Source organism: Phodopus roborovskii, unplaced genomic scaffold (genome assembly GCF_943737965.1).
Source record: "Phodopus roborovskii unplaced genomic scaffold, PHOROB, whole genome shotgun sequence".
Classification (NCBI taxonomy): Eukaryota; Metazoa; Chordata; class Mammalia; order Rodentia; family Cricetidae; genus Phodopus; species Phodopus roborovskii.
In genome coordinates, this window is record NW_026126636.1 from 11,674,174 (window position 1) to 11,698,438 (window position 24,265).

The following is a 24,265-nucleotide window of genomic DNA, read 5'->3' on the forward strand; positions in this document are numbered from 1 at the left end:
TGTCTTGGAACTTACTCTGTAGACCAGACTGGCTTTGAACTTAGAGATCCACCTGCCTGATATGATGGACCAAAAATTAAAATTAATAAAAGTTTAAACACTTGGGCCCTAAACCTATACAGAGAAAGGGAACTTCCAATGGTAAAGGAACATTTAACCCCTTAAATCAGGAGTGCCATGGCTGGCACCTGAGCCCCCTCTCAGAGAAGGGGAGGTGACTGTCCACCATTTCTGCCAAACATTCCTATGTCTGCTAATTGCTGGTCATAAAGGTCCCCTGATGGTTGTAAAGATCCCAGGGAATACCTGACAGACCCTGTGACCCGGTAACCCTGCAACCCCATGCCCTGTCTTATCTTTCTCAAATGTATCTTCATATATATATATATATATATATATATATATATATATATTTAGTGCTTTACTCTGTACTTTGTATGACCTTAAGTAACCATGGTAACTGGAGTTTGTGGCCTTCAACCTTGTGGTCTGCCTCTTTAAAAGCTTCCCTTTATGGCTGGTTAGCATCTCATTCCCCCACCGTGGAGTGGTGCATCGGAATCGTCTGACTACTTGGGTTGGTCTGGAGTTCTGTGAACCTGGCACAACACACACACACACACACACACACACGTATGTATGTATGTATGTATGTATGTAGTGTTTGTGTGTATCGTAAGACCCTCAGAATGAGGAGTCTCCCAATTTTGGTCGGTACCCCCAAGAATGCAATGTCTAGTCCAGTTGCTGGCAACACACAAGAGGTTTTAATGAACAGGAAACGTTTGGGCAAACGGGCTCCTCCAGCACACAGCCTAGAGAGAAGCCCCATCCCCTGGGCACAGGAGTTTTTAAAGGCAAAACCCACAAGCTTAGGGAGGGGGTGGGACCCTCTGTTCATTGAGTACTTGACCCTTTGAGGCCAAATGGTCTCGCTATTAGGGTCAACAGACCTTAGGGCCTCAGGGTGTGCTAATTAATCTTGTCTGGGCAAACCGGAGGTGCAGCTATCTCTTTGTTTCCTAAGGACCCTATTCACCACCTGCTGACCACTGAAAGGAGGGGCAGTGTGAATTCTTGGTATCTTGTTATCTCAGGGCCTTGTGAGGGGAAGTTAGCAAATTCCAAGGAACTGATATTGGTCTGAGTTAGCTTTCCAGGTCAGACTGTCCTTCAAGTGGGGGGTTTCTTTAACTTTACTTTCTCTCTCTCTCTCTCTCTCTCTCTCTCTCTCTCTCTCTCTCTCTCTCTCTCTCTCTCTCTCTCTCTCTCTGAGTACTGAGTAGTTTTCTCTGGAGTCTTTTCTCACCCACTTAGTCATTAATTCAACATTTGTGGCTCTGTAGCAGGTAGGCTTTGAGGGACACAAGACCGACCAGCACAGACTGGCCCCTGACTTCAGGGTGCTGGGGTCGGATCTGACTTCTTATTAGTGAGTTATATTGATAGAGTGATCACATGAATGTTTTATTAACTTAATTTTTTAGACAGTCTCAGTATGCAGCCCTGGATGACCTGGAACCCACTATGTATGGTAGTCCAGGCCGGCCCTTCAACTCACAGTGCTCCTCCTGCCTTTGCCTACCAAGTGCTGGAATTAGAGGCGTTCACGACCACGTCGCGCCACTGGGCCGTTTTAATAACGCTCCTTCGCTAGCTGTGCAAAAACAAGCTGTGGGGAGGGGGGGGGTAAGCAGAGCCGGGCACTGGCCTGTAGCCTCTCCTCCGGCCTCTAGAGGGCGCCAACCCGCCCAGGACGCTGCCTGAAGCGAGGCGCCGCATGAGCTCTTTGTACGCAGGCGCAGCGCGGCCATTGGCCCTCCCTCGCTCCCTATTGGCTCCTTTGCACTGAGATGCGAGGTCGCGCTGTCGCGGTCTGCGCAGGCGCAGATCGCTTAGGACCGGAAGTTGCGGCGTCCTCCGCGGGGTCTGAGGTAAGGGGCGGGGCGTGCGTGCGTGCGTGCGTGCGTGGCGGCTGCGGGGCGCGTTTGGGGGTTGAGAGGAGCGGAGCCCCGGGCGTGTGCGGTGTGCGAGCCTGAGCGAGAAGCCGGAGCCCCGGCGCTGGGGAGCACGGAGAGGAGGAGAAGGGCCAGGGTGATGGATGGTGACGGCGGGGGGGGGGGCTCCGGGTGAGGCCCCCAAGGGCGCCGGGAGCCGACTGGAGAGAGAGTGCATGGTGCTGAGAGCTCAGGGCAACGTGGAGGCCGCGACAGCCTTTTCCAAGGTGGGGGTGACGGACGGAGAGTGGCGAGAAGGGAGACGTGCGCCCCAAGTTCACCCTCCAACCCCCGTTGCTTATTTCGCTCAGTTAAACAGAGTGGGAGTGGCGTTTCCTGAATGTTGTGGGAAAGTGAACATAAATGTGTACATGCGTGGTTGAGACCACACACACACACACACACACACACACACACACACAGAGAGAGAGAGAAAGAGACCACTGGGAGATAAAAGCATTGAGTGCAGTGTTGTAGACAAACGGAGGATTGCGAGTTAAAGGCCAACCCAGACTACATAGGAAGGCTGTTGTCTCCAAAAGTAAATGAAGCTTAAGAAAAGAAGAAAGTTAGCCAGGCCGGTGGTGGTGCACTCGGGAGGCAGAGGCAGGTGGATCTCTGTGCGTTCGAAGCCAGCCTGGTCTACAGAGTGAGTTCCAGGACAGCCTCCAAAGCAATACAGAGAAACCCTGTCTGGAAAAACAAACAAACAAACAAAAAAAGGAAAGAATGACTTGCATTTGAGGGCATGGATTGCTCATGCCTGTAACCTTGTACTTGTAGAAAAAAGAAGTATGATAATGGTGGTTAGATGGACTGAGAAAAAGGCTGAGGTCTGGAGATGGAGAGCGAGAGAAACAACCCCAGGAAGGGACATGAGCCTAGAAGTAGTCCAAAGGATCAAGAGATGGTTAGAGACATATTTATAAAGAAAATGGAAGATCCAGGTAATCTAGAAGCCTAAGAGGAACCAGGTATGGTGGTGCACACCTGTGATCCCATCACTTTGGAGGCTGAGTTTTATTCCAGTCTGGGCTACAATGGCAAATCTGTGTCCAGAAGCCATACCCTGTCTGAAGTATGGAGGGGCTTACCTGCAATGCCAGCACTTGGATGATGGAAACTCAATGATGTCATACCTGTGTAGAGAGTTCAAGGTCATCCTGCGCTGTATGAGATCCCTGTGTCAAACAAAAGCCAAATCGAATGATTTGGAAGAATAGAGCCCTCCTTGGTAGGCATGGGATGCTGATGCTGGGCCTAGTATGCATAGGCAGTTTGTTGCCTAAAAGGAGCCTTCACACTGTCCCTATCTTTCTCTGAGGATCACTAGCTCCATGTTCTAGTGGCTTTCCAAAGCCTTGTCTGGTTCCCTTCTAGAATAGGAGTTCTTGAAGAAGTCCTGTCATCGCCCAGCTTCAGTGTTTACTCAGAACTGATATACTTACCCAGCGGTGGTGACTCACGTCCTTAGTCCCAGCATCAGAAGGCAGAGGCAGGCGGATATCTGGAGGCCAGCCTGGTCTACAGAGCCAGTTCCAGGACAGGCTCCAAAACTACACAGAGAAACCCTGTTTCAAGAAAAAAAAAAAAAAAAAAAAAAAAAAAAAAAAAGTTTGCTGTGTCTAGGGGAGTCAACCCTGTCACGTCATAAGGTCTTCCTCACCGGAAACTAAAATGTAGCTTCAATAGTTCCTAGGATTGAACTGAGTCCCCCACCCCCCTACCCCCATGGCTGCATAAAGCAAACCTCTGGGCTCTGAGACTGAAGGCTGAGTTGGTGAACTTGCTAATCCACCGGGAGATGATTTGTGGCCTTTTGTGTAAATTCCTTCCCCGGAAGATTGGATGCTACTGTATCTTTGATGTTTTCCAACTTTTGGGATCTCTTACTCTGGGGAGGAAGCTTTGAATTTGAGTAATAGTTTCTCTTTGGCTTCTTTGCCAGTGTTGTGATATTTGATGGCTTTTGCCCCCATTTTGTACATGAAGAAAACCACTTCAAATAAATTTATTTGCTCATGGTAAATGATCACATTCAGATTGGATGATCTGCTTGTCTCTAGGTTCTTGTCTAAGGAAGTGTGTGATTTCTTTTACTATCGTAAGCACCTCCTTTCTACAGTGTGTGTGTGTGTGTGTGTGTGTGTGTGTGTGTGTGTGTGTATGAAAGAGAGAGAGAGAGAGAGAACGAACTCTTCTCCTATATGGGTACCAAGACTCAAACTCAGGTTGCCAGGCTTGTGGGCAATTGCCTTTACCCACTGAGCCATCTCACTGGTCTGAGAAACCCTTTTAATAAGAAAGAATGAGGGCTGAAGAGATGGCTTAGATGTTGAGAGCAGTGATTGTTCTTCCAGAGGAGCAGGTTCATTTATCAGCACCCACATGGAAGCTAGCAACTGTCTGTAACTCCAAGATCTGACACCCTCACACAGACATACATGCAAGCAAAACACCAATGTACATAAAATAAGAATAAATTATATAAATACATACACACACACACACACACATCAAGGAAGAATGAGCCTGGCTATGGTGGTGCACGCCTTTAATCCCAGCACTTGAGAGGCAGAGGCAGGCAGATCTCTGAGTTCAATGCCAGCCTGCTCTCCAGAGTGAATTCCAGACAGCCATATGTGATATATATATCCACTGAGAGGAAACTAGATGCTGACTTTAAGCAAAATGGCATTTTGTGGGGTGGTGGTGTAGCTCAGTAGTAGAGCACTGGCCTAGAATGTGGGGCTTTGGACTCCATCTCAGTGCTGCAGGTAAGAAGTGGAGGGTTGACGGGGCTAAGCCTTGAACACTAATGCTATCAGGCATCTCCTACGTCCCTCTCGCAGGGGCCATCCCTGTGTGTGCCCATTGTGTCTGTATGACGTTATTGTCTAAGGACGTGTCTAGGAAACACTGATGCCCGGAGCTACTCTGAATGAGTTCAGGGTTAGCCCAACTTGTCTAGGTAGAACAACAACAACAACAACAACAAAGTTCTCCTAGCAACCAACTGTAAATTCCAGAGCAGGGACCTGATTGGCTCATGTGTCCATTCTTCTGACCCATCACTGATTAAAGGGGGAGAAAGTACCATGGCTGGCCAGGCCTTTGTGCTTTGCCCAACACACCAGAGCCATGTGGATGTAATGGACTGTTCTCTGAAGGAAGGTGGAAAACTTAACCAGACAAAGGATGGCATATGCCAGGCAGGAAAAACCAGACCCTAGCATTCAACTTCAATTCAAGACATTCAGTTTCAACGGGCTTCACCCAATGTGAAGCTCAATGGACACCAGATGAAAAGCCTGTTTCCCGTTTTCATTATTTCTGTTATTCCTCTTTTATTTTTTTAGATTTATTTATTTTTATTTTATGTGCATTGGTGTTTTACTGCATATACGTCTGTGAAGGTGTCAGATCCCCTGGATTTGCAGCTATAGACAGTTGTGAGCTGCAATACGGGTACTGGGAACTGAACCCAGGTCCTCTGGAAGAGCAGCCAGTGCTCTTAACCAGTGAGCCATCTCTCTATCCAGCTCCTGCAATTCTTTCTTACAGGAGTCTCTTGTTGATTGGCCATGAGACCCACCTGTAGTAGCATTCACAACCTCTCCTTCCTAGTCCAGAGCTTGAAGAAGAATAGCAGGCTTTTGATTTGATGTTCTAAAAGTGAATGAATGTCTTCTCTTTTCTTCTCCAAGCGTCCAGGACCTGGAAGTCCAGGATGAAGCTTTGTCCTCCTCAGAGATCACTGCAGGAGTCATGAGATACCTCCGGTGTCCCCAGCTCCTCCAGGCCCCCGGCTACCTACCCTGCCATCCCCAGAGCAAGGAAAGGAGGGTTCACTTCTTGAGGAGAGAGCAGCTCCTGCTTGCTGGAGATGGGGCATGGCCTGTAGGTGGGAATACTTGGTCTAACTGAGCAGAAGTGTGATAGGAACCATGCCTCCTCCCAGGACAAGGGAGGGGAGGGACCATCGAGACCCACACCACCACCACCGAGCTCCCAGGGAAGAAGAGGCCGCGGAGAAATGGGACTGGAATTGTCCCGAGACTCGTCGCCTCTTGGAAGACGTATTTTTTGGTGATGAGGATTACATTCGTCGCGGCTCTGAGGAATGCCGGAAGTTCTGGGCATTCTTTGAACGCCTGCAGAGATTCCAGCACCTCAGGGCCTCTAGGAAGGAGGAGAAGGACCCTGGCCATGCCAAGCATGGCATCCCTGCTCTGGCTGATCTACCTCGTACTTACGACCCACGCTACCGCATCAACCTCTCCATCCGCGGCCCAGACACTCGGGGCCAGGGGCCTGGCAGGGGTCTGCCCCGCGAGAGAGTGTCCGAGTTCCGTCGGGCGCTGCTTCACTTCCTGGACTTTGAGCAGAAGCAGGCTTTTGGGCGGCTGGCCAAACTGCAGCGTGAGCGGGCGGCACTTCCCATCGCCCAGTATGGGAACCGCATCCTGCAGACACTCAAGGAACACCAGGTGGTGGTGGTGGCCGGTGACACAGGCTGCGGCAAATCTACTCAGGTCCCCCAGTATTTACTGGCTGCTGGCTTCAGTCATGTGGCATGCACTCAGCCCCGGAGGATCGCCTGCATCTCCCTGGCCAAGCGGGTTGGCTTCGAGAGCCTCAGTCAGTATGGCTCCCAGGTGAGCGACACACCGGGTTTTCCAGTGAGACACCAGGGAACGAGCTGATAGTCCTCATGGCAATACACATTAAAGTTATCACTTAGGCACTGACTCAGATGATTCTAGAGCTCTTACCTGCTTCTCAGCCTGTACAGGGTCCAAACGACAGCGGTGCTAGCGTTATCCAGTGTAGCACCTTAACAGCTGGGCAGATAGATGTAAGCATCCGTGATACTCATCCATCTTATTTGCTGGCAGCCAGTAGAAAAATTCTGATTCCGGGGGAGTGCTGGGTATTGAACTAGCTCGTTTGTGCTAAACAGTTGCTCTGTCACTGGGCTGCCTCCCTAGCCTGTAACTCTCCATTAACCTGGCGGTCAGGAACCATACCAGACACTGTATGAGCATAACCACATATAGGCTTGCGCTTCCGGGGGAGGAAACCCTGTCTCTATGGTGGCCTTGGACATGGCTTTGCCTCAGGCCCCTATGTCGGACAGGGAGACTCTCTGGTGCCGAGGCTCTCCCTTGTGTCCTCCTCTGAACTCACGCTCTCCTCCCTCACACCCCAGGTTGGCTACCAGATCCGCTTTGAGAGCACACGCTCAGCGGCCACCAAGATCGTGTTTCTGACGGTGGGGCTCCTCCTGCGCCAGATCCAGCGCGAGCCCACCCTGCCCCAGTACCAGGTCCTGATCGTGGACGAGGTCCATGAGCGACACCTGCACAATGACTTCCTGCTGGGCGTCCTGCACCGCCTGCTGCCCAGGCGGCCTGACCTCAAGGTCATCCTCATGTCGGCCACCATCAACATCTCTCTCTTCTCCAACTACTTCAGCCATGCCCCTGTGGTGCAGGTGCCTGGGCGGCTCTTCCCCATCACGGTGAGTCCCCCCCCCCCCTGCTCCCCACTACCCTTCCCCATCTCTGGCCCCTCCCTTTAAAGCGCCTGGTCCCTGAACATTATGACCCGCTAGGGTCTGCTATGGGTGAAGCATATTCTTCTTGTAGGAAATCCCGCCCCTCCGGGTAGAAGACTGCTCCGCCCCGTGTGGTCCTTCAAGGGATTCAGGCTCCTCCTCCCTCACAGCGCTACCATCTGGCAGGGAGGTCATAGGACCTCTAATTGCATCCCTCCTCCTATGGATGTGCCAGATGTGTTCCCCTCCTTCTGCTGGCGCAGTCCAGATGTTGCTGTCCTATAGGAAGGCTCTGCCCTGGTCTGCATAGCCAAGCGCTCTCGGGCAGGCCTTCATTGTTGCTGGGAGCCTGTCGTTTGCATGCCCGCGAAGATGCTTCCTAACGTCCTCCTGGGTGGGTTCCTTACAGGCTCAACTGTTCCGCTTGTTCAGGGTACGATTCTGTAAGAGCGTATGTTAAGACACACTTGCACATAGATTTTAAAACCCGCAGCACCGCCAGCGCCTGGACGCCTTCTTACCTCACTGCTCTTTGCCCTCACCATCTCCTCCAAAAGCTACCTTGAGCGTGCCACCTGCCAACCAGTTGTGCCGAGTCCCCCTGTGAGCCCACGGTCCCTGCCCCATTGCTGCTGAAGAGTGACAACATGTTCCTGCCCTGACTCCCTCTCACAGGTAGTGTACCAGCCGCAGGAGGCGGAACCCACAGCGGCCAAGTCAGAGAAGCTGGACCCGCGGCCTTTCCTGAGAGTGCTGGAGGCCATCGACAATAAGTATCCCCCCGAGGAACGTGGGGACCTCCTGGTCTTCCTCAGTGGCATGGCGGAGATCAGCACGGTGCTGGACGCTGCCCAGGCCTACGCCAGCCTCACCCAGCGCTGGGTGGTGCTGCCGCTACACAGTGCCCTCTCTGTGGCTGACCAAGACAAGGTACTGCACGTAGCCTCCCAGGCAGGGCTGGCTGGAGTCTGTAGGCCAGGCACCAAGTGTGCCTATGCACAGCAGGGGCTGTATCCCCCGGCCCCAGGTCAGTGGGCTTGTATGGGGTTACAGCCGTCACATGGCCAAGCACCCTTAAATCCAGGAGATTTGGCTCTGGGGATCTTAACCAGGAGTTGGCCCATTTTCTACAAAAGGCCAGAGGGTTCTGCTTTCAGGTGGGTAGGCCATAGGCTCCCTCACTGAGTTCCAGGGAAATTATACTCACAAAGACATATGGCGGGCTGGATGTGGTCATGGCTGTTGCTCTTAGCCATTGTGCCTAGCCTAGAGAAGGACTGCAAAAGTGGCCTTGGTGGCAGCCTGAAGAAGTCATGAGAGATGGGGCTGACAGGTGGGTGGGGCTGGCCCACAGGGCCCCTGAAGACTCAGGTGTAGTGCCCAGACTTTGTCCCAAGTACACTGGGGAGCCAGGCTGAACAGTGTGTGGACGGGGGGGGGGGGGGATGTGGGTCTGTCGGTTAGATTGGGTTTGGCTGGAACCTGGAGGCCAGAGAGCAGTTCTGTGGGCTGAGGGTAGAGATGGACGGGCCTGGCCTAGGGGAAAGGGCCAGGGCTTGGGGATGGCAAAGGAGTTCAAGGTACGTTTAAGATGTCCAAGGGCTGAGGAGCTCAGGGAGGGAGCCTAGGATGACTCAGGGGATGTACAGTGAGGTGGACACCAGGGAGGATGTGGAGGCTGTTTTAGGCCGTGGGTGTGAAGTATTCCTGGAGGCCGAGGAGCAAGCAGATCCATCAGGGCTGAGTTCGTCCATCATGTGATCTCCTCCCTGGCCCCAGGTGTTCGATGTGGCTCCAGCTGGAGTACGGAAGTGCATCCTGTCCACCAACATTGCCGAGACCTCTGTCACCATCGATGGGATCCGCTTTGTAGTTGATTCAGGTAAGGATGGCCCTCAGTGCCCACGCACCACCATGAGGACCCAGGAGAAACGTAGGCGTGGCGAGAGAGGCACAGGTGTGTCCACAGGGCCCAGACCGCTGCAGGGCAGAGGAGGTGCTGAGCTGTAGAGCCCAGGAAACACCTCAGTGTCATCCAGACATTCCAAGCTTACCGCTGTCTGCCCCGGGGCCTTTGCACTTGACTGCTCTGTCTGCTGCCATGTCCTTCTCTTGTTTCATGGCTTGTGCTAGCCTTCACACGCAGTGTGGGGGGCAGAGGTATATTTTAAAGCTGCGCCTCTGTTGATTTTATGTGTTCCCAACTGGAACATTCGCTGGAAAGTGAGCCTAGCATGGTTGCTAAGATACAGCAGAGCTGGCCGGTGAGTCTTGTCGTGGACACTTTTGTAAGATGGAAATAGTAACAACACCATCCTCAGGTTGCAAGAAAGAGGGAGTTGGTTTCCTTGGGTGTGTGGACACCTGGTACAGTGTGAATGCCCAGGAGCCTTAGCAGTTAGTGGTGGCGTGGCAGGTAAAACATCCCATAATATCATGTACCACGAAGACATTATTTAAATGTCATCAGTTTAGACAGGTATGCTCTTGATCTTGAGGCAGTAGAATGTGGCAAAATGGAAGGTGCTGGCTGCATGCAGAGCACCTGGTCCTGGGAGACCAGGGCCCTTGCTTGCGTGTGTCTGTCTCCCCAGAGCCTGCGACTGTGCATGTGCCTGCACATAGTAGGTGCTTACTTAGTATGGCATGACCGACCGTCCAAAGGAGCAAAGATCAGGGAAAAAAGATAAAAAGGGGCATGTGTGTTAGCCAGCCTCCTGTGGGCGCAGCAGACCCTGACTCATGGCTCCTGTCCAGGGTCTGGTGACCCTGGTACTTTTGTGAAGGAGACAGCTCGCTCAGGGCCAGGAGGCAAAAGTGGTGGAGGGTTAGGGTGAGGACCCTACTTCCCTTCCACCTCACATGGCGGTGACCCGAAGCGCCCCATCAGTCCCACTTAAGGCTTTCCACCTCACATGGCGGTGACCCGAAGCGCCCCATCAGTCCCACTTAAGGCTGGGGACCAGTGTACGCCAGGCGCAGCCCACCCACCCGCTGGCCATGCGCACATGAGGAGTTGAAAGTGAGAGAATGCTGCTGCAGGCCTAGAGACCTGAGAGAAAGCAGGCGGGAGAGAGACGCACAGGTGTGGCCCCAGGCCACGGCAGGGCAGGGGTGGTACTGAGCCGTGGAGCCCAGGCCACACCTCAGCGTCCCCCAGTGCCCACCACAGTCCCTCTCTCAGGAGTGTGGCACAGTGTGGGGTTAGCGGGTGTCTAACCCTTCTCGATGGCGCCCGCACATTCAGTGCCCTCCTCAGCGCCCACTCCTACCCCCTCTTCACCCAGGGAAGGTGAAGGAGATGAGCTATGACCCGCAGGCCAAACTGCAGCGGTTGCAGGAGTTCTGGATCAGCCAGGCCAGCGCCGAACAGCGCAAGGGCCGGGCGGGCCGCACGGGCCCCGGCGTCTGCTACCGCCTCTATGCCGAGTCTGACTACGATGCCTTCGCTCCATACCCAGTCCCGGAAATCCGCAGGGTGGCCTTGGACGCACTGGTGCTGCAGGTGAGGCCGCCTGACCTTGGCTGCCGGGGAGGAGTCTGGAGGGGTTTTGACCTAGTCCACACTCTGGGCGGCCACACTCAAGCTGGAGAACTGCTCCTCAGATCCAAGGGCACAGACAGCGCTGTGGCTGGAAACAGAGCTCAGTGCAAAGTGGCTTCTGACACCAGATTCCTTAAGACATTTAAATCACGACTTTGAGGCCCGTCTGGGCCATGCAAAGAGACCCTATCTGGAAGTCAAAAGCACTGGCTTGAGCAGTGTGGGGAATCTAAAGCAAAAAGTCACACCCTTCACTTTTGGTTACTTATTTAAAAAATATTTTCAACTTTTCAGAGTGTGTGTGTGTAGGCAGGATCTCTCTTGATAGCTCAGGCTGTACTTGAACTCTGAATTCTCCTGCCTCAGTCTCTTTAGTAACGGGGTGGCACTGCCATGTTTTGCTCACCAGACATCCTTTTCGACAACATCGGGAAGCAGGGTGGCAGGTGGGGTGGCTGGTGGATGGGCAGAATCTCCATCCTGGATGATCCCGGCAGGCTGTCTGAACTCTCTTATCGAACCTCCTTTGGTCTACTCTCCACAGAGAGGTACTTGGTTTGTATGCCAAGATGAACCTAGTGGTGAGGAGTTTTGTTACATTCTCCCATACTGTCACAGGTGAGTCACTGTCCCCTCAGAGGCCCAGCTGAGGAGCAATCCCAGGAACTCTCTGCTGTGGTGGGCAGGTCCAGGTGGTACATCAACCTAGTCACTCTAGGCGTCTGTCTACCCAGCTCCCCCCACCCAGACCAGCTATAGTGGGTGTGCCTAGTCCCAGGGACATTTCCAGATTGATCCAGGGCAGTCACATGCTCAGCAGAGGTCACTTACTGTAGTGGGCAGAGGGACTGCAGATCCTCCGGCGTAGGTTTGGTTTGTGAGGGAGACAGACCTCAACGTGAGACATTTTGGAGTTTGATAAAATCGAGGCCCTGTAGTCCGTGTGCCACAGGGGCTCCCGTGTCCCCTAAGGATATCTGCTTCTCATTTCAGATGAAGAGTATGAGTGTAGGAGACCCCAGGACCTTCCCCTTCATCGAGCCCCCTCCCCCTGCCAGCCTGGAAACTGCTATCCTGTATCTCCGAGACCAGGGGGCCCTGGACAGCTCAGAGGCCCTCACCCCCATCGGGTCTCTGCTGGCCCAGCTGCCGGTAGATGTGGTGATTGGTAAGGATCCCCCGCCCCTCTGCAGACTTCCCTGACCTGCTCGTTCTGAGTGACCCATGGGCAAGTCCAGGCCTTCCCAGGACATTCACTCTCAAACAGCAGTTGATTATTCCTGAGGGTCCAGGGCCTGGGGCTGGGGTGCAGCGGGAGAGCGAGCTGATGGCACAGGTGTGACAGAGAGAGAAAGCAGGAGACGGGAGGAGGTATTGGGATGGTCAGGCCCCACTGTCACTCAAGGGGAGTCGACTGCTGTGCTCAGGCGTGGCGATGAGGGTGTGAGCGGTGTGGATGGAATAGGAAGTACATTCCCAGCGTAAGCCGGAAGTAGCATGTGTAACTTCAGACTCAGCGAAGGGAGACAGGAGAGTCCAATTTTGATAATTCATTTTGCTTAAACAAACACACCCAGAACATGCTTACAACATGTAATCGGTATACGATTATCGCAGCCTGTTTCCTATTCCAGCACATGGGTTTGGATCAGCCACATCTCGAGTGCTTAGTGACTGCCATGTTGGACAGATGTGGCAGAAAGGCATGCTGGACCGAGGGAGCAGCCAGTGCAGGGAGGCCTTGTGGTAGGAACCTTCCAGTGTGATCAAGAAAGCCTGTGTGGCTGGCAGGGAGGAGAAGGCCTCAGTAGGCTAAGAAAAGGAAAATAGGAAACATTCACTTGGGCAGGTCAGTGTCCAGTCCAGTGCGCATACACTGGCCAGTACTGACCACACCTCCTCCGCAGCCCCCTCCCTCCCCTCCATTCTCATTCCAGCCACCCCTGCCTAGCAGTTTAAAACACTCAATCGAAATGTGTGTAGCGGAGAAACATGAATAAAGCCCCAGCACTGTGGTGTCGAATACCGTTCCACTAGAGGCCCACCGACCGGTATGACACAGTAAATTGCTGCCTGGCTTTCAGCGGCTGGGGTGTCCCTGCAACAGTGTTAGCCACAGCGCTAAATGCCACGGGCCAGGAGTATTTTAGAAGCCAGTGGGACAAGGATGTTACTCTCACGGAGCTCACACATGATGCACGGGAGGTGGGCAGGTGCGGTGCGGGGACGCTGCAGCACCGCCTGGGGGGGGCAGCAGGTGGCGATGGGGCCACACTGGCACTGGAGCAGACGCCTGATGTCAGGCAGGGACAGTGTGTGTCTGGCCTGGGGTCAGTGAGAGGCTTCGGGTGAGAGACTGGAGTGCTTAAGCGAGCAGAAAATGAAGAGATCAGCCCGGTGAGTAAGAAGGGCTGGGTCCGGGGCCATGGCAGCCCTCGTCACCTCCTGCTCCACACTGTTGAGGTCTGCAGTGGCTTGGAGCAGATGCATGGAGTCTGTCTCCACCCATGAACTCTGTCCGACCAGTGACACACTGTTTGGACATGCTGTCTTAGGGCAGTCAATCCCAATGCAGGTGCTAATGCCGGGAGAGCCTAATTGAACAAGAGCTGCTGACGTGCTGTGCCTTTCTCCACCGTCATCCTGAGGCGGGCCAGGCAGGGGGACCCATGGCTCTCAGACACAGATCCTTTCCATAGCTCAGATCCACCCTTTTGTCTGCACAGCCCTGGTGGCCCTGTTTTGTCACCGGATGTGTCAAGCAGGCTGTCCCTTCCTCTTGCTCATTCTGAGTCATCCCTGTACCTCAGCTCTCCTGACTCACCAGGCTCTGTTTCCACCACAGCCCACATTTTGCCACCTCAGCAGGGCCACCCACACACCACTGCCCAAATCTGTGGTCAAGGCGATCTTTTACGTACTCAGCAGAGTGGCCCTGAGAGGCTGGGTGATGTGGTCTCAGAGGCCTCCAGTGTCTAACCCGATGGCTAGTCTTGTCTGTCTAGAGGTATTGTGAAAGAATCAGAGCTGAGGGCTAAAGGGTGTTCCTGGGGCCCTTGCCATGCTAGGGGAGCTTCAGGCTCTCCCCCCATTTCCTCTGAACCTCCTCAGCATAGGTGGGGAAGCAGGCTCAGCTGGGGAAGCAGGCTCAGCTGGGGAGCCGGCATGTGTCCCAGGGTGTGGATCAGGCACCATCAGGGGAGCCATGGAGCTTGGCTTCATGCTGCACCATTTCTTGCTTTGTTTTGTTTTTGAGACAGGGTTTCTCTGTGTAGCTTTGGAGCCTGCCCAGCACGAGGACATGGGTTTCTATAGTGCATTTACTGCATCGAGTTCTGATTGCCTTTCTCCCCGCCATGGCCTTCCCTGGTCCCCTGCTCCTTCCTTTCAAGTCCCCTTTTTTCCTCCACTCCTGCCTTCCTCTTCCTCCTTGTCCAGCTTTATTCTGCTATGGCCACAGTCATCCCCAGAACAGACCAGGGGCAGGCAGTGCAGGTCTCCATCAGGGAGGAGAGTTGTGACCATGGAGAGTAAGGAAACCAAGTGACAGGGCTGGTTGAAGCCATTGCGGATACACAGGCAGCTCAAGGTTACAGCCAGCACTAACCAGGTCCTAAGGAGGTAGGAACTCCGGTCACCTCCGGCAGAGAGATGGGGAAATGGAGGCTCTTACCCAAGATCCCGACTTGTGGGTTTGAATCTGCCCATCTGGCTCCCGAGGCTCTTTGTAAGCTAGGGGAAATGGGGTGCGACCAGCCCCCCCCCCCCGGCCCGCCGCAGTCCCCCCAGAACAGAAAGGTTGCTTTTCCAGGGCCTAGGAGGCTTAACTCTGCCCTCGCCACCTACAGGGAAGATGCTGATCCTGGGTTCCATGTTCAGCCTGGCAGAGCCTGTGCTGACCATTGCCGCCGCCCTCAGCGTCCAGTCACCATTCACCCGCAGTGCACAGAGCAACCTGGACAGTGCCACAGCCCGGAGGCCCCTGGAAAGTGACCAGGGTGACCCCTTCACGCTCTTCAATGTCTTCAATGCCTGGGTGCAGGTGAGGTTGGGCTGGGTGGGCTGGGCGCCTCGGTCATTCTACCCAACTGGGGGTTCTCACAGCTGTAGTGTCTCGTGTGTCCGAGCCCTGACTCTACCTAAGGCACCCCTTGTCCCTGCCTTTCATGCCTTGGGGCCCAGGGACAGCCAGTGCCCAGTCCAGGATCAACTGGGAGCTTGGGATTGCCGAGCCTGACAGAAACCAGTGCTGTCTGGAGAAAAGCCAGCCAGCTTGGGGGACATCGTATATACATACCCTGTCCGCCATTCCTGAATCCTCATCCATGGCGGATCAGAGTCGTGACTCAGGGCACCCAACCCAGTGTGCTGTCTGGGTGGGTGCTCCTGTGTGTGGGGGAGGGGTACAGCACTGAGGCTATCTGGTGGGGACTACCAGGTTCCCGAGAGCGGCCCCCAACCTGCCCTCTCTAGGTCTTGCCATTGCTCTTGGCACCTCACTGGTGATAGGGGTTAAGTGTGTATGTTCTTACATTTCCTTCTCCTAGAGCACACTTGGTGTTTGCTGTCTTTGTATATAGTTTTTTTTTTTTTTTTTTTTTAATCAAGCCTAAATCTTTCCTTTAGACTAAAAGGGGAATTGTAGTGAAATATCCACCCTGCCCACACCCGTTGCCCTGACCACGCCTCCCATGCCGGGGCTGCCTCCTTGAGCTGGCGGGGCCCTGACCCTGAGGTGTCTGTCCCTCAACCAGGTGAAGTCTGAGCGGAGCGGCAACTCTCGAAAATGGTGCCGCCGCCGGGGCGTGGAGGAGCACCGGCTGTACGAGATGGCCAACCTGCGGCGCCAGTTCAAGGTGAGGACCAGACCCTTCTTGTAGACGAGCAGGACTGGGACACTCGGGGCAAAGGGGGAAACCGTGGACTTGGAAGAGCGTTCTTTGGGAAGGTGTTTGGGTCATCCTGATGGTGAAGCCCACTCTTGGCCCTCAGCTTAGACTAAGTGCTGGGTGCCTGTGCAATGTGACAGGACAGCCAGCCTGGAGCCCAACATGCGCAGTGTATCCTGGCTCTGCCCCGTTCTCATTGTGACTGCAGGCCCATGCTGTCCTTTGGGCCTTCGTTTGCCCTGGAAACGGGGAGACGAAAGTGACAATCTTGCAACCTCCATGGATCCCAGTGAGCAAATAGACACACACATAGCTCACCAGATGGCTGCCTGACGGCATGTGGGTGGCTGTGTGGACAGCGTGTCATTGTGGTCACTGGAGATGAGTGAGAACAGAGTATGTGTTCACCGTCGTGAACTTGAACCCCACGGTCCTGTGGCTTCTGTCTCTCCCTCGATTACAGGGAGCTCAGAGACAATGAGCCATGTTGGGCCCATCGTTCCCTGCCCATGTCTGCAGCTTTGGAGCTGTGATTTTACCCCCGTTACCCCGCCCAGGCCCCGAGAGGCGATGTGATGTGTATCAGGGCATGGAAGCATTGTATGTGCACACATACACCATCTGTGTTCTCAGGCACAGTGGGGAACGGGCCCGTGAGCTCGCATCCTTTGAGGACTATTGTGGCCAGGGTGGTGGTGGTGGTGGACTCAGGTCTTTCCATCTGGGTTCCCACCACTGACTCCCACTGGAAGGTCCAGGTTGTGGTATTTGACTTTTTCTTTTCTCTCTCTCTCTCTCTTTTTTTTTTTTCTTTAATTTTCTTTTTCTTTGAGACATGATTTCACTCTATAACAGCCTTGGCTGTCCTGGAACATGCTTTGTGCACTAGGCTGGCCTCGAATTCACAGAGATCCATCCGCCAGCCTCTTGCCTCCCGAGTGCTGGGATTAAAGACATGCACCATCACTTTCTTTTGTATTATTTTTGTGGTGTTGAGTCTTGAACCCAGGGTCTTGCTCATGCTAGGTAAGCACTCTATCACTGAGCAGGAACTCCCAGTCCCTCTTTTCTTCATAGGGCCTTGTTATATAGCCCTGGCTGACCTTAAACCCCGATCCTCCCGCCGCAGCCTCTTGAGTGCTGGGATTACAGGTATGCATGGCCATGTCTGGCTTGAGATGTGGTGTTCCTGAAAGGTTCCCAAGCACAGCCCAGCTATGAGAGGAATCTTCTGGGGTCAGAGGATCTGTGGCCTGCTCTAGCCTCCAAGTGAGCCTGGAGGCAGCTCTGGGAGCAGCTGCCATGACCCTCTCCTGAGCCACCTGTGCCCAACCAGGTGTTCCTGTGAGCCACCAGGTGTTCCTGTGAGCCACCAGGTGTTCCTGTGAGCCACCTGTGCCCAACCAGGTGTTCCTGGGATAACTAGTGACAGCTCTTTCCAGGGCACAGAATTCAAGACTGGGGCAAAGGACTGACTCATCCAGCCCTGCAAGGGGGAACTGGGGGCACGCTTTTTTTTTGCACTGAGAACACTGACTCTATGAGCCTGTGTCAGCCCAGAGCCCACTAACTGTGCCCACTCACCTGTGATCTTCCCGTCCACAGGAGCTGTTGGAGGATCACGGGTTGCTGAGTGGAGCCCAGGTAGTGGCCCCAGGGGACAGCTACAGTCGGCTGCAGCAGCGCCGAGAGCGCCGGGCCCTGCACCAGCTGAAGCGGCAGCATGAGGAGGGTGGGGGACGCAGGCGCAAGGTGCTGCGGCTGCAGGAGGATGGCTGCTCCAGTGATGAGGACCGCGAGGGCTCTGCCTCCCAGCGGGCCGACAGCGTCGACATCCAGGTGAGACAGCCAGGTACTGGGCCGGGGGCATTAAGGGGTGTAACACAGGAGGGACAGCCTCCTCCAAGGGAGCCACCTGTGAGCCACCAGCCTTGTTCGCACCCCAGTGATTTCCATAGCCCCTCCCAACCCGTGCGTCCTAGCGCAGCACCTTCCGGACGTGTGTGTCCAGCCCTAGAGTCACCGCCAGGGCCACCACCAGTCCTTGTCTCTACAGGATGTAAAGTTCAAGCTTCGGCACAACCTGGAACAGCTGCAGGCAGCAGCCAGCTCAGCCCAGGACCTGAGCCGAGACCAGCTGGCCCTACTCAAGCTGGTGCTGGGGCGGGGCCTCTACCCACAGCTGGCTGTGCCCGACGCATTCAACAGTGGCCGCAAGGACTCAGACCAGGTGGGGTTCCTTCCCCCTTCTGTCCCCAAGTATGTCACTTAACATGTTTCCTGAGTACCTGCTGTGTTCTGGGAGCTTTGTGTGACAAAAGGACCCTCGGCCTTTTTTTGGGCTGCTCTGCACACTCGCCAGGGCGGGGGCCAAGGCTGGAGGAGGGCAGGGCTGTGGGTCAGACCCAGCTTATGCAGGGGTCCAGAGGACATCATGGACGAGGAGGCGTGTGAAGGCAGTCATGAAGGAGGGGCCGGGCACTGGGTCGAGCAGGTCTGTGGCGGCCTCTGTTCCAGTGCTTGTCTTTGACCTGCAGATTTTCCACACCCGGGCCAAGCAGGGCACCGTGCTGCACCCCACCTGCGTCTTCGCCAACAGCCCTGAGGTATTGCACACACAGGCGCAGGAGGCCTCAGGCCGTGAAGGGAGCCAAGGTACAGTGACCCTGGCGGCACCACAAGCTTAGGTCCCTCACTCGGGCATTCCCCAGGGCTCCTTTTCACACCCCGACCTGTGCCGTGGTAAGGGAGCTTCGGGAGAAGCCTTGCCAGGTAGCTGTGGGCAGCATGCAGTGCTGAGCTTCTGGGACGCTGCCCAAATGCAGCTGGAGGCCCTGCAGCAGGCCCTGTGCTGAGCAGCCTGCGAGGGCCCCAGCTTTTCTGCAGGCATGCATGGCCACCGCTGTGTCCCCTGCAGACTGGCGGCAAGCTCAGGTCACCCTCCTTGGGTGTGAGGGCAGTGAGCCGGTCACTGACAAAGACAAGGCTTAGGAGGGGCCGGGCCGGGCAGAATCAGCTTTGTTGACCTCCGTGACCAGGTTACGGCCCCATCTGCCCGGTCCATTTTCTTCCTGCCTTCCACTTTGTGGTTTTTGTAGTACTTGATATTGAGCTCACGTAAGTAAGACAAGTGCCCTACCCAGCTACGTCCTTAGCTTCTCCTTTCTCTCTCTCTCTTTTTTCCCATCTTGAAAATTTCCAATCACATAAGGTAGCGATGAGCCCCGGGTGCCCTTGAGCAGCCTCAACAACTGTCACCATCCGTCATCCCCTCCCTTGTCACCTTCCCACTGGAGTGTCCTGTTCACTTTGCTGGAACATTTTATTTATTTAACTTTGGTTTTTTGAGATAGGGTTTCTCTGTATTATTTTGGAGCCAGGCCTGGAACTCACTCTGTAGACCAGGCTGGCCTCGAACTTGCAGAGATCCATCTGCCTCTGCCTTCTGAGTGCTGGGATTAAAGGCATGCACCATCACCGCCCAGCTGCATTGTATTTATTTTACAAATAATAATTCCACATCTGTTTACTTGGTGTGTGTTTCGGGGCGCACATGTCACGCATGTGGAGGTCAGTTTCTGGGAATCAGTTGTCTCCTACCATGTGGGTCCTGGGAATTGAACTCAGGTCGTCAGGCTTGGCAGCAAGCCCCTTTACCAGCTGAGCCACCTGGAGCACTTTAAAGCACACGCCAGACTTCAGGCCATTTAATAACAAGGACTGTTTGTGTCAGGACAGTGCTGATGACCCTGTCAGGGTGGACAGCAGTTCCTTAGTGCCCGGCATTCCAGAGCTCATAGGCTATGGCAGAGTGTACAATAAGCCGACGTCGTCCTAACCTGTGTGGGCGTGCTCTGTGTGTGCTGTGTGCCATCACTCAGGCCCTGAGTGATGGTAGGCTCCCATGGGTGTGCAGCCGGGGAGTCAGGTGGTCCTGAGCTGGCTGCTTTCACCTTTCAGATGCCCAGGGCCAAATGAGCTGCAAGCACCAGCTGCTGGCCTTCGTCTCCCTGCTGGAGACCAACAAGCCATACCTGGTGAACTGCGTCCGCATCCCGGCCCTCCAGGTAGGCCTCTGCCTTGGCTCAGATTGGACGGTTGCCTGCAAGAGCTGCCCTCTGCCCACGATGCCCGCTGGCATGGTCTGCGGCTCTGGGTGGCCCTTATTTGTGGCTCTTTGCCACGGTCACTGGTTGAGTGCCTGCTGGTGCCAAGTGCTGTTCCAAGCACCCGGTGGCATACTGAGGGGTCAGGCCCTCTGCTGCCCTCCTGGGCTAAGTCAGGGGCGCCTATGTTGTGTCTACAGGTGAATGCCTGTAACCCCAGTAGGAGGCTCATGAGTTTGAAGCCAGCCTGGGATATTTGAGGTTGTAGTTTTTTTTTTTTTTTTTTTTAAGTCTCCAGGAAAAACAGGGATGGGGAGAAATGTTGGGAAGTGGCGGACACCAGCTGGTAATGTAGGAGCTGATGAGATGTGCTGACTGGCCGTAGTCCAGAAGGGACTGTGTCACACCCTGAGGGGATTATCTTTAGCAAGAGGGCCAGCATGTGCCAAGGCCCCAAGGCAGGTGTGTGCAGCTGTGCACGGCTGGAGATACAGTGGCTGTGGGAAGGGAGCCTAGTCCAGGAGGGGAGTGTCAGTCCTGCCCGCTGCCAATCCATGGCCTAATGTCTTCACTTTACACAGAGGCAGCTGAGGCCATGCCACCGCCCGGGCCACACACAGAGGGAGCAGCCACCACACATGTAGGGTCACGTGTTACCCCAGCAGCTCCCCCCCCCCCCGTCAGTTAGATGGCCCCACGATTCAGACCCCTCTGGTTTTGTTCCCGGAGACAGGAAACTGTGCAGGGGCTTCAGGAGGCTGTGATTTCCACTGAGGCCTTTCCCTACAGCCATGGGTGCCAGCCACCATTGCAGTGGGGCTGGTCATCTGTGCCAGCCAGGTGGGGCTCATGTAGTGGGAGACAGTGCAGCCAGGGCTCCTGTGTACTATGGAGAAAGGGATGGTATGGTGGCCGGCTGGATTGTGGGAATGAGACATTTGCCATTTGGGGTGATGCCTGGATCCCCCTTTACTGCTTGTTTGGGATGCAGACTCTCAAATGGGCATCACCTGCTGAGCCCTGTGGTGCCATCACCAGCCTCCCGCCCACCCACCCATGACCAGCCCTGTCCTTCCTGTGGGATTGCCCCCAAAACATCACCATTGAACAATGCATTACAGGTGGTTCTGGCCCTGCCCTGGTGTCAGAGGCCCACATGCCTGTGTGTGGGGTCTTTCTAGTTTCCATATTCCTGCTTCAGCCTCCCAAGCACTGGGATTAAAGCATGTGTCATCGTCAGTTTACTACTTCTGTTGATCACATCCACTCTCTTCCTGTGAATGCAGGCTGCCAGTGGGGCTGGTTTGTACTGTTCACTGTATCTCCAGCACCAGAGCCGGCAGGAGAGGCCTGCAGGGTTGCTGGGTGGAGGATGGGCAGGTGGGTGGGAGGGTGCATGGACGGGAGATTAGGAAGGTGGTGGACAGTTGGTACATGGATGCAGGTGGGCAGATTGTGGGAGAGGGACATTGTGTTCAGTGATGGACAAGTGGGAGATAGGCAGACGAGGAACGGACAGGTGAGTGCATTGAATGAACGAGCAGATGCATGGGTTGTGAATGATGGGTAGGCAGGAGCATAGCCAGGTGGGCACTCTGGGACGTCACCCTGAGCGGCTCGGCTGTCCCCTGGCTCCTGCCCGACTCTTGTCTCTTGCAGTCCCTTCTGCTGTTCAGCCGGTCCATTGACACCAACGGTGACTGCTCCCGCCTGGTGGCTGACGGTTGGCTGGAGCTGCAGCTCGCAGATAGTGAGAGGGCCGTCCGGCTCCTGGCAGCATCGCTGCGGCTCCGTGCCCACTGGGAAAGCGCCCTGGACCGGCAGCTGGCCCACCAGGCCCAGCGACAGAGGCCAGAGCAGGACGGAGAGGAATCTCCAGCAGTCAGCCCCCAGGAGGTGGCTGCTCTGAGCAGGGAGCTGCTCCAGTTCATGGCGGCCAAGGTACTGTGTGGGCAGAAGGGGCGTCACTTACAGCTCTTCAATGCAAAGAGGCTAAGTGGTGCCCGAGGCCACATGGCTAAGGGGAGGCACTCGTATTTGACTCCAGAGGCCGTGCTGCTAGACACCACTCATTGAGCAAATGATAGGCGCCTTCTGCATGCATGGTGGGAGCTAAGGTCATGTGGCGCATGAGGGCTCAGGTGTCCACTATGAGAACAGAGAGGGAGATGTGGGTAGATGGGAACAGACAGCTGCTTCTGGTCCTGCCCCACGGGAGCCCAGGCAGAGGGATGAATCTAGGCTGACTTCCTGGAGGTGAGGACTGGCCTAGGCAGTTGGGAAAAGGGGAAGAAGCCTGAGATACCTTGCCGGAGGGGCGAGGCGGCTCAGGGCTGGCTCTGGTCTCATCAGCAAGAAGGAGCAGAGGAGAGCCTGGGGAGGGAAGTTGGAGAGGCCACCGGGGCCACGAAGGCTGGTGGTCCCATGCCCACAAATCCAGAGGAGGGCTTTAAGCAGAGCTAGCCCTGGGGGTGCCCACCCCATCTCTGTCTCTGGTCTCTCCTTCTGTAGGTTCCCTACAGCCTCCGGCGGCTCACTGGCCTAGAAGCCCAGAACCTCTATGTGGGACCCCAGACCATCACGACCGCCCCGAGTCTGCCCGGCCTCTTTGGAAACTCTACCCTGACCCCCCACCCCACCAAGGGGGGATATGCTGTCTCTGACTTTCTCACCTACAACTGTCTCACGGTGAGTGTGCACATGGTTGGTGGGTGGTAGCCCTGAAGGGTCAGGGAGGCATGGGTCCTGACGCCTTCGCCCTGCCGCAGAGTGACACTGACCTGTACAGTGACTGTCTCCGCTCCTTCTGGACCTGCCCACACTGCGGTCTGCATATGCCATTCACACCCCTGGAGCGCATCGCTCACCAGAACACCTGCCCCGAGGCGCCCAGGCATGATCCAGGCAAGTCTGGGGAGGGCTGGGGCGTGTGTGTGCAGGGCTACGAGGACCCTGTGCCAAGACCGATGTCCTTAACCACCGTCTGTCACACATTGCCACCTGTGCCTGTGTCTGGCTCAAGACCCTGGCCCTAGCCGGGGCCACCCAAGGCCGGTCAGGGCACAGGGGACCTAGAGGGTCTCACCTTTACCTGTCTTCTCTTTTTCTCTTGGGTGGCCGTCGTGATTTCTTCATTGCACGGCCACCTCTACCCCAGCATGTGGCTGTCACATCTGCCACAGTACCACTCTGTCCGTACCGTGGCTGGGGGCCCCAAACGCTGACACCAGGGTGGGGTGGGAGCCATAACCAGCCCTTTCTGCCACAGGGTCTGAGGAGGCTGCTCCTGCACCACCACAGAAAACCTCAGTGCTGCAGAGACCCTACCACTGCCAGGTGTGCGGGGAGGACTTCCTCTTCACTCCCACTGAGGTGCTGAGACATCGCAGGCAGCACGTGTGATCCGGGAGCTCCGGGGAGCACCCCGGGTGCCCCAGGCCGGAAGTGTGGGGGACAGTCCAGGTGGGGGGCAGCGGGGTGTCCCTGTGAATAAAGCAGACCTTGCGCCTGAATCTCTGCCTCCCAGTGGGGAGAACCACAGCCGTGGTCCAGGACAAGCATCTGTCTCCCGCAATGGATCTCACCCCTGAGGGGCCCTGGGCAGGTCAGGTGACTGCACTGAGGCTGCTGGGGCCGCCCAGGTCCCTGTGGGACTCTCAGGGCCTAGCAGCTCTCCCCAGCCAGCCGCTGTCTGCCCCAGGGTTGCTCTTCCACCTCTCTGAGAGCTGGAAGGGAGATGGGGCGGATGTTAATGTTCATGTGGGGCAGTGGGCTGAACCGGGACACTCCCCCACCCCCAGGCGGCTGGGTATGGTTTTCAGGGGCCTCTGCGGACTCCTAGCCATTCCCCACTACTTGGAATCTTCTGCTCCTTCCCTCTCACCTGCACAGGTGGGCACGCGGCCCTTCCCTGCCCTGGGGAGCTCATCCAGGCCCTGCCTCAGGCACAGCCCCCCCCCAGCCACTTCTGATCCCCCCCAGACACTTCTGACCCCCCCTCTGCCCAGCCACTTCTGATCCCCCCCCCCCGCCCAGCCACTTCTGACCCCCCCCCCCCCCCCCCCGCCCAGCCACTTCTGACAAGCCTCCCCTATACACTTCGGACACACATAGCTTTGGGAGTCGGAGGTGGAACCCAGCTGTGCAGTTCCAGACTGGGGATTTTATCT

At 55.5% G+C, this 24,265-nt stretch overlaps 1 protein-coding gene across 1 annotated transcript; it reads left to right on the forward strand.

The window, feature by feature from the left end:
* The first annotated feature begins 5,897 nt into the window (after positions 1-5,897).
* Positions 5,898-23,555, forward strand: Dhx34 (DExH-box helicase 34). Its single transcript, XM_051206989.1, has 16 exons — positions 5,898-6,655; positions 7,210-7,521; positions 8,233-8,487; positions 9,337-9,439; positions 10,845-11,062; positions 12,095-12,269; positions 14,950-15,143; positions 15,856-15,957; positions 17,596-17,829; positions 18,047-18,220; positions 18,528-18,645; positions 19,951-20,057; positions 21,756-22,037; positions 22,608-22,784; positions 22,865-23,000; positions 23,365-23,555. Exons 1-16 carry the CDS (start codon positions 5,945-5,947, stop codon positions 23,496-23,498), a joined length of 3,432 nt encoding a protein of 1,143 aa, XP_051062946.1. The 5' UTR covers positions 5,898-5,944; the 3' UTR covers positions 23,499-23,555.
* The last annotated feature ends 710 nt before the right edge of the window (positions 23,556-24,265 follow it).